This window comes from Alosa alosa, chromosome 2 (assembly GCF_017589495.1).
Source record: "Alosa alosa isolate M-15738 ecotype Scorff River chromosome 2, AALO_Geno_1.1, whole genome shotgun sequence".
In the NCBI taxonomy this organism is placed as follows: Eukaryota; Metazoa; Chordata; class Actinopteri; order Clupeiformes; family Clupeidae; genus Alosa; species Alosa alosa.
Window position 1 is genome coordinate 33,699,395 of NC_063190.1, and position 10,017 is coordinate 33,709,411.

Sequence of the window (10,017 nt, forward strand, 5' to 3'; positions counted from 1 at the left end):
TGTGTGTGTGTTGTGTTGTGTGTGTGTGTGTGTGTGTGTGTGTGTGTGTGTGTGTGTGTTGTGTGTGTGTGTGAGAAAGAGAGTACATACCACCAGTGCCCGCTGAAGGAGCTCCAGGTCCTGGATGCCTGTGATCTCCCTCAGCTGGTTCACCAGCAACCGCATCTGAGGAGGAGGAGGAGGAGGAGGAGGAAGAGGAGGAGGAAGAGGAGGAAGAGGAAGATGAAGAGGAAGAGGAGGAGGAGGAAGAAGAAGAGGGGGAGGAAGATGAAGAGGAAGAGGAGGAGGAAGAAAGGAAGAACTACCTGTCAATGACACCTCTCACAAAGACAGCACAGGAGCATGTGATGATTACTTTACATCATATCTGACAAGGAAGACGGAGACACTAGGCAGAGGATTAATTAACGTGCATTAATCTGAACAGGCACGTGGCATCTCAACTGCACATGGCATCTAAAGCACCACACCACACCACACACGACTGTGCAACAGGCACTAACATGGAGAGCTGAGGAGCTTAAATGGAGAGATAAGCTGGTTTGGGGTATCATGGGACTTTTATTGTGAAATCAGCCTGTGTTTAGCGCAAACGTCAGTGAAGATCAATGAACAACGTCCACAGTATGAGCTGAAATAATATGCTAATTCTGTCCTCAAACAATACCTCCATGAATGAGCCACATCTCCAGCTCTGCCAATGACCAATAACATCTCCAACTCTGCCAATGACCAATAACATCTCCAACTCTGCCAATGACCAATAACATCTCCAGCTCTGCCAATGACCAATAACATCACCAGAGGTGTGTTCAAATTCAACAAATGCGAACATTTAATGATTTGGTGTAAACATTCCATTACAGTGTATAACAGTAACCCTTCATCCAGCGCATTTGAACGCAGCTCTGACAATGACCAATGACATCACCAGCTCTCCAAATGACCAGTCACATCACCACAATACCAATGACCAATAACATTACCAGCTCTCTAAATGACCAATAACATAACCAGCTCTCCAAATGACCAGTAACATCACCAGCTCTGACAATGATCAATAACATCACCAGCTCTCCAAATGACCAATAACATCACCAGCTATCCAAATGACCAGTAACATCACCAGCTCTCCATATGACCAGTAACATCACCACACTACCAATGACCAGTCACATCACCATGAACACTGCCAATGACCAATAACACCACACATTCGCTATGACTCATATGCTAAAAACACATCATGAGGTGTGTCATGAAGTCCTTTAGCTCACGTCTGTTAAGACCAACAAACAATATCTATTTATAGCTCCCTATAGAAAGTGTATTAGTTTTACTAATCACTGCCCCAGGGAAACAAAACCTGTTGTTTGTGTACTGTGTGTGTGTACTTTGTGTGTGTACTTTGTGTGTGTACTTTGTGTGTGTGTGTGTGTGTGTATTAGATATATGTAATTTAAGACGTTATTACAGAAATGCTACACCTTGTATGCTGTGTACTTTGTGTGTGTGTGTGTGTACTTTGTGTGTGTGTGTGTGTGTGTGTGTGTGTGTGTGTGGTATATTGTGAGCAGTGTAGGCCTACTACACATACAAGTTGTGATAAAAAAAAAAAAAAAAAAAAAATAAAACAGTCTGAATGGACACAGTGCCACTGGTGAGGAAGAGGAGCATTCCTCAGCGCTCGGACACAGAGGCACTGGTGAGGAAGAGGAGCATTCCTCAGCGCTGGGACACAGAGGCACTGGTGAGGAAGAGGAGCATTCCTCAGCGCTGGGACACAGAGGCATTGGTGAGGAAGAGGAGCATTCCTCAGCGCTGGGACACAGAGGTACTGAGGAAGAGGAGCATTCCTCAGCGCTAGGACAGAGGTGCTGGTGAGGAAGAGGAGCATTCCTCAGCGCTGGGACACAGAGGCACTGAGGAAGAGTGCTGACCCAGATACTGAAATGTCAGTAGGTGTGTGAGCTGCTTACCTTGGAGACAGTGTGTGTGACGATGACCAGATGGAGGTAAGCAGACAAGCACGCCACATTGCCGTAGCGAATGGTCACACACTAAACCAACTTAACTAACATCAGAGGCACTCTCCTGTGTTAGACTTCATGTGTGTAGTCTAATGGACAGGTGTGTGTTGGTTCACACCCCTGTGCATCTCGGCATGTAAACACCTGAGCTGATCTGAGTTTCTGTGTTGTCCATGCACAGTGTTAGATTGAGTTGGCTCACCGGGTGAATACCAATATCACAAACAAGCAATTATTATAGCACACACACATACACACACACACACACACACACACACACACACACACACACACACACACACACACACACACACACAGAGAGAAGCTGAGATACAGCACATTGCACTAAATCAGGCTATTTAAAACAGTCTATTTGTGTAATTGTGGCAGCAATCAACCAAAGAATACAAGGTGTAGCATTTCTGTAATAACGTATTAAATTACACATATCTAATATGAATATGATATTATACAACAATTATATAATCAAAGGTTTCTAAACCCTCTAAATTAAGTATTCTGTCCAGAGACCAGAGTGAGCCAAGTGTATATGGCAAGTAGGTGTCAACTTTCACAATATTGGCTGCCAAAAGGGATCATGTCCCTTTCGCATTTAGCTTCAAGTTAGAGATTTAGAGAGAGACATTTATTGACGTGGGCTTCGAAATAAAATTCTGATTGGAGGTAATTCATTTTCTTGGATTAGAATAAAAGGCCAAGTAGACTAAGCATACCACAGAAACTGAATTAAATGCTAATACGTCTTTCCACATCAGCTTTTCGAGTGACCGGTTCTATATTAAGCCGGTGGTCGGAGCAGGTGGGAATGTCGGACGCCGTCGCTGTCATGGCTTCCAGACGCGCTCCCCAGTCGGGGGTGGATATATATGGGTAGGAGGAGGCCGGGGGGGAATTCCGCTGCGCCTCTATTTCGGGATCTGGCACAGATAACGCGTGTGTTTATCTGGGCCTCGTTCTGTGACCTCCAGAGGGTTGACTGACAAAGCCAGGGGCTGGGAAAGTGAATCTCCGAAATAAACAAATGGTGCTCACCGGCGATTAAGGGTTGGAGTCACGCAGGCTCCATGGTGTCGCGCTATGTCTCAAATACAGACATACACAGAATAATAAACCTCATCAGTTAATTAGTTCAAAATGTGATTTTGTCTCTGCAAATTGAGTCGGTTGACAGTAAACTGGGTCAAGCTGCTATTCCACTCACACATCAAATAACAGGAGAGACATTAGACCGTAGACGAGCTCCATGCCTAACTAACTCTAACTCTCTAACTCTAACCGGGGTCCATTTTCAAAACACCAGTAAAGACGTATTTAACACTATCACGACTTAATGGAGTTTTACTGGGTCTCGACATTCTGACTAGAGGAATACTGGTTCTGTGCCAAGCTGAACAAGAGTAAGTAAGCTACGCATGATGTAAAAGCAGGTTGTTCTGACCAAGGTGAGTGACATTATTATGGTTTCATGCAACACACACTAAACAACCCGCCATAGTTTTAATAAGGGTTCACTTTAATACAGTTCAGCGCATTAATGGAGGCAAACATACAGAACGCCGCTGGTAAATAAACAAGCACAGCACTTTACAAACATGTTATCTGTGTTAGGGTTTGTCCTGTGCACACATGACATGCGTTGTTAGAGTTTTTAAAATGTATTTATTTAGAGCATTCTCCAAGAGCTTCCGCGTGTGGTCCGTTCTCACGCCACTTCTCCTGTCGCTCACCGAATTCGCCGAGCTCTCCTCATTCTCGTTCTGCTGTAGTTCCACTCGCATGGCGGAAAACGGGTGTTTTGCTGTTGGTTTGTAAAAGTTTTCCCAGATCAATGCCTTTCCAACTGTTCTCAGCGGAGTCGGACCTACTCCATGTGTCGCACACGCACGCGCGGCTGCGACTGGCCCAGTTCAGTGCGCGTGGCGACTCCAAGCGCTCCATGACGCATAGGCGTTCCTAACCCATTAGACTATGGCTACGTCAAAAACTGTAGACAAGTGTAGTGTCATAGCCTACATTTCGGATGTGATTATGCTAAAGGCCAAACGCCACCGTAGTCAGTCTTTCATAACCTCGTTCGTTGTTAGTGTCAATTCCTTAAAATAGGCCTATGTTTTCTCCTCCATTATCTACCTGTAGACCTGTGAGCTAAAGCCGTTAAAAAACACAGTGGGCGAATAGCTCTAATGTATAATTTGGATAGTAATATTATTCAGTTCCCAAATTTTATTATAAAAAGGTTTATGTTTTATATGTTTTCCTGGCCAGTTTCATGGGTCTGGAGATTTGCCTGGTGTGTTGAGGTGAACTAGTGATATCTGGTGGACAAAGTTTACAGTTATCATTTAAAATAGTCCCACTTTTTCCCTTCTTTTTTTCTTTTTCTTTATGTGAAAGCCAAGGTAACATTGTGTTTAACTGGTAAAGATATCAGTAGGGCTTATAGCATACATTTAACTTGTGTTTTTTATTTTTATTTATTTTATTATTATTGTTTAACCAGGGTAATCACATTGAGACAGATGTCTCTGTTCCCAGTATAAAACAGTATTATCATATTCTTTTATATATATATATATTTAATAATTTCTTTGCTCACTCAGGTTAGAGCAGAGATATTTAAGGCTTGCAAGTGTGGATTTCCTGTGCTGTGTCTAACATGCTTATAGACAGGCAAGTGTGGCTTTCCTGTGCTGTGTCTAACATGCTTACAGACAGGCAGTTCCTGTGTCTAACAAACCCATGGATCCACTGCAGGCCAGTGTGGTCGAGGCAGGAGAAACTATTTGACTTTTTTAATGCCACCAAACTGTCCACATGATGCCTTATTACAGTTTTTCTCGATTGCTTTGACCTGCTTAAGTAAACTGGAATCAACTTGGTCTTCATGACTACTTTCTTTTGCACAGCAGAAGTCATCTCTTGCAATGTCTTCAGACATTTTTTATTGGGTTCACACATTTCTCACACCCTTTTGCAAAACCGTTAACATAGGTGTCATTCAAAAAGCCCTAAACCTAAATTGGTTTTTCCCATGCTAAACAAAAAAGGAAAACATCTTTTTTTCACAGGTGGTATAGATTCCTTGCATAAGTCTGAATCTCTGATACACCTGTGTGAAACCTCCTTTGCACAGTTCTTCAATCAGCAATCATTCATTATACATAAGAGATGTCTGTAAATTTAGCCTTTTTTTTTTTTTTTCTGATACCAGAAAAATGAAAAGAAATGGAACAGACATAGCAAAAATGCTCATTTTGAGATCTAGATTTTGCATTTTGTTGTCCAGTTTGTAATGATTGATTGATTGAAATCACATAGTGATTTGACGACAGAATGTGTTGTTTGAAGGCAAGATTTGCTTTTGCTGCAAGTGTTTTTGAGAGTACTAGTTCACGGAATCTGATTAATTTTCTAATACTGTGTCCCCTATTTATAAGTGGATTGTGTGTTTGTTTGTGTATAGGGAGCAGTTTATTGTGTATGGGAGCAGTTTCGTGTCTGGCAAGCTTTGTGGTTTTGTGGTGTAGTTGTACAGCAGGCCGACTGGCAGTGGGAACGTCACACATCTGCTTACAGGAAATTACACACAAAGGCAGCACATGCAAGATCATCTCACGCCATGACCTGTCGGATATATCCAGGAATGATCATCTCATGTTACCTTTTGGATATATCAGAATGATCATCTCATGCCATTACCTTTTGGATATATCAGAATGATCAGCGGTTTGTGTCTAGGTTTGCTTCTCTGCATGACGGGCATGGGTGAGAACAACCTGATTAAGAATTATATTTTGAGTCAGAATAGTCCCTTTTTTGATTTAGAAGAATTACATTCAGACTTAGAAGACTGCTTCCTGTTTTTAAGTGCTGCCAGGGGCTCTGGACTCTTTATAGTGGAGCTCTCTGGTGGAGCTCTCTAGTGTCCAACTAAACACTGAGATCAGGTGGATGTATTATTTCCCCCGAAGGTAAACTGATCAGGTGGCCCCTGGCAGTGATGTGAGTGAGCTGTGTGGGCAGCTGGTCAGAACCGCACCAGCCCACAGAGCTGGCGGCTGAGCGACCGCGGCCCACTTCCTGGTGCAGAACTTTCAGCAGCGCGACAGAGGGACTGTACAGGTGTGGTGTTCAGGAGATCACTCTGGAGCAGAAGCCAGGTAAAATACGACTTTCCTGAATTTCCCTCGGGGATCAATGAAATATCTATCTATCTATCTATCTACTTCAGTACTCACTTTACACTTTTATAATGCACCATCTCCTATCAGCACTGTGTTTCACTGGTAAACACGACTTCAGTACTCACTTTATAATGCACCATCTCATATCAGCACTGTGTTTTCACTGGTAAACATGACTTCAGTACTCACTTTATAATGCACCATCTCATATCAGCACTGTGTTTCACTGGTAAACACGACTTCAGTACTCACTTTATAATGCACCATCTCATCGGCAGCTGTGTTTCACTGGTAAACACGACTTCAGTACTCACTTTATAATGCACCATCTCATATCAGCTGTGTTTCACTGGTAAACCACGACTTCAGTACTCACTTTATAATGCACCATCTCATATCAGCACTGTGTTTCACTGGTAAACCGCGACTTCAGTACTCACTTTATAATGCACCATCTCATATCAGGCTGTGTTTCACTGGTAAACCACGACTTCAGTACTCACTTTATAATGCACCATCTCATATCAGCACTGTGTTTCACTGGTAAACACGACTTCAAGTACTCACTTTATAATGCACCATCTCATATCAGCACTGTGTTTCACTGGTAAACACGACTTCAGTATCCCTTTATAATGCACCATCTCCCTATCAGCACTGTGTTTCACTGGTAAACCGACAATACTCACTTCATAATGCACCATCCGTGAACCATTAGAACCCGTGTTCCATTTAAATTTGGACCCATCGTGTTCCATTTAAATTAGAAAACATTGTGTTCTATTTAAATTAGAACACATCGTGTTCCAAATAAATTAGAACCCATTATGTTATGAACCCATTGTGTTCTTTTTTTCTCTCAGCCTCCTCAGGTGGCGCCACCCTGCTGTACAGAGCCGTGGGTCAGTCCGTCCATCTCTTCTGCAAATTCCTGGGCACTGAGACATGCTGGGGCAACTGGAACTGGACACCTCATCAGGCCCTCAAACCTGGAGCTGGCCTTGGGAACCGTGGACTGGGCGGTGACTACTCCCTGCACATCTCCTCTGTAGGGTGGGGGCACTCAGGGGTGTTCTCATGTCAGAGGCAGTGCCTGGGACGCCCACTGAAACCGACATCATATGAACTTGTGGTTGTCAAAGGTAAAGTCATTTATGAATGACTGCACTCTTAAAACAAATGTGTTCATTCTGGACATAGAGATGTTTTAAAAACAACGCAAGTTGTCATTCAACACATTCGTTTTAAGAGTGTGAGCATCAGCCTTTCACCTGCTTGGATTTCCTCTGTGTTTGTAAGCTGCACTGTTGTGACTATTAGGTCAGCATCAGTGTCGTAGGGGCATTGGTTTAGATGGGGGCGCATGTGTAGGATCTGTGGCATTCAGCTTGGGGCTTAGGGGAGAGCTCTCCGTCCTTCGGATGAGATGTTAAACTGAGGTCCCGACTCACTGTGGTCATCAAAGATCCCATGGCACTTATCGCAAAAGAATAAGGGGTTCCCCGGTGTCCTGGCTAAATTCCCAACCTGGCCCTTTAATCATCCCCCAGTGTGATTGGCTCATTCAGTCTGGACCCAATCATCCCCCCCAGTGTGATTGGCTCATTCAGTCATTCCCTCACTCTCCACCATTCTGGTGTGTGCTGAGCGTTCTGGTGCATAATGGCTGCCATGCATCACCCATGTGGGTGCTACACATTGGTGGTGGTTAGTGAGGTTTCCCTTCACTGTGAAGAGCTTTGGGTGCCTTAAAAGCACTTAATAAATGCAACGTGTTGTGGGGTAGCTGTGGCCTACTGGTTGGGGCTTAGGACTTGCCCGGTTCGAACCCGACCAGTAGGAGCGGCTGAGTGCCCTTGAGCAAGGCACCTAACCCCTCACTGCTCCCGAGCCCTGCTGAAACAGGCAGCTCACTCGTTGGGATTAGTGTGTGCTTCACCTCACTGTGTGTTCATATATATATAGACTCTGCTATTGGTGTGTGTGTGTCCCCAGCTACAGTGGAGCCCCAGCATGTGTATGAGGGAGGAGACGTGACCCTGCGCTGCTCTCTCTCTCACCTGACGACACCTGTGCAGGTGTGCTGGATTCACCTGGATCCCAACCAGTGCTTTGGTCGCGCCCGTTACCGTGGTTACTTCGAGTTGCCGTGGGACTAACGCCCAGCAGCTGTCTCTCACACCGTGAGCATCGTCAGCTCAGTCCAGAGCCAGTGGGCCTGTGCGGTTTTCCATGGGGGCACACTGAGAGCTCTGCTGCCTGTCCAGCTGAGCGTGTCCAAACACACCACCACGCTTTCGCCACCCACACACAACGCCCGGTCAAAGGGAGGGCGCGACTCTGCCGGGTAAACACAGCGAGGGCACCATGGTTACCAGAGACACCACGGCAACACAACACACAGAGCCATCAGCAGGTGTGGCTTCACATTATTCTGTCACCCATTCATTTCATTATTCCATCCATTCATTTCATTATTCCATCCATTCATTTCATTATTCCATCCATTCATTTATTCATATATTTTATTGTCCTTTCATTTGTTTCATTATGGTGAAGGAAAAACAGCATTTATATTTGTGTACGTCCAATACAGATAGCCTGATACGGTATGTAGATTAAAAAAGTATAAAGTGCAGAGCAACGTCAGTGTATGTGTGCACTGTACGGTACATCTACTTTAGAACAGTGTAGAACACTAGAAAAAACATCCACAAAAAATTAAATTATAGAGATACTTCTTAAAAAGAAAAACAGACATCCCGTGCATAATGAAACACTACATTAAAAAATAGCATTAGGTCCTATATTGTTTACGTCCCATGCATGCATGCATTATATTGTGTACTGTTATATTTAATGTGTTATTACAGTGCATGAAAATGCACTGTACTGTTCTTCCTAGGCTTCTTATTACAGTGCATGAAAATGCACTGTACTGTTCTTCGAGGCAACTTATTATTATTATTCCGCTTACCACTTTTTCGTCGTCATGAATTTCTCTTCAACAGTTTAACTTAGAAACTTCATTTCAAACTTTGTAACGTGGGTCTTCAAACAGATCGGGTTGGTATGACTTTTCAACTTTGAAACTTTTATACTTTTTAAACTATTAAAGAAAAACTTTTTAAAATCCCCATAGACTTAACATTGCGATTATGACATCATAATACCCATTAAGCAATTAGAATCCTATGGCAGGTGTTCAGGCCACCTGCAGCCTCAGGCTTTAAGCATACAATCTGGGTCAATTAAGACTACACATCCTATTCAACTGTTTCCTCTGCCCAAAACTGTTTCAAAATAAAAGTCCTCACTACAATAATCCACTGTTAAACAATGTAACCCATTAAACTACTGAACTTTTTACATTCAACTTTTAAACGGTCTACTTTTAAACTATCATTAAACTATCTATCTATTAAACTAGCTGTCTATCAACAACTTTTAAACTATCTACATTCAACTTTTAAACTTTTAAACTATATACATTCAATAGCTGTCTATCAACAACTTTTAACTTGTCATCAACTATGTCAACACTTTTCATCAACTATGACTCCTACCCACTGTAGCTAGTTAGCATGGTTAACAAAGTTAGCATGTTAGCATTGCTAACATTGTTAACATTTTTAACAAAACTGCTAAAAATGATTAGCTAGGTTAGCTAAGTCACATGGTTAGCATAGTTAGCATGCTAGCATGTTAACATGCTAGTTAGCATGCTAGTTAGCATTTTTAACAAAACTGCTAAAAATGATTAGCTAAGTTAGCTAAGTAAC

At 43.0% G+C, this 10,017-nt stretch overlaps 1 protein-coding gene across 1 annotated transcript in view; it reads right to left on the minus strand.

Annotated features, from left to right (window-relative positions):
* usp28 (ubiquitin specific peptidase 28) overlaps nucleotides 1-3,966 on the minus strand; it is a 29,175-nt gene extending 25,209 nt beyond the window's left edge. The window contains exons 1-2 of the mRNA XM_048229815.1: nucleotides 3,779-3,966; nucleotides 91-165 (exon numbers count right to left, since the gene is read on the minus strand). Coding sequence (XP_048085772.1) covers nucleotides 91-165; nucleotides 3,779-3,829 — 126 coding nt within the window. The 5' untranslated portion in view covers nucleotides 3,830-3,966. The remainder of the gene's footprint in view (nucleotides 1-90; nucleotides 166-3,778) is intronic.
* Nucleotides 3,967-10,017: the final 6,051 nt, after the last annotated feature.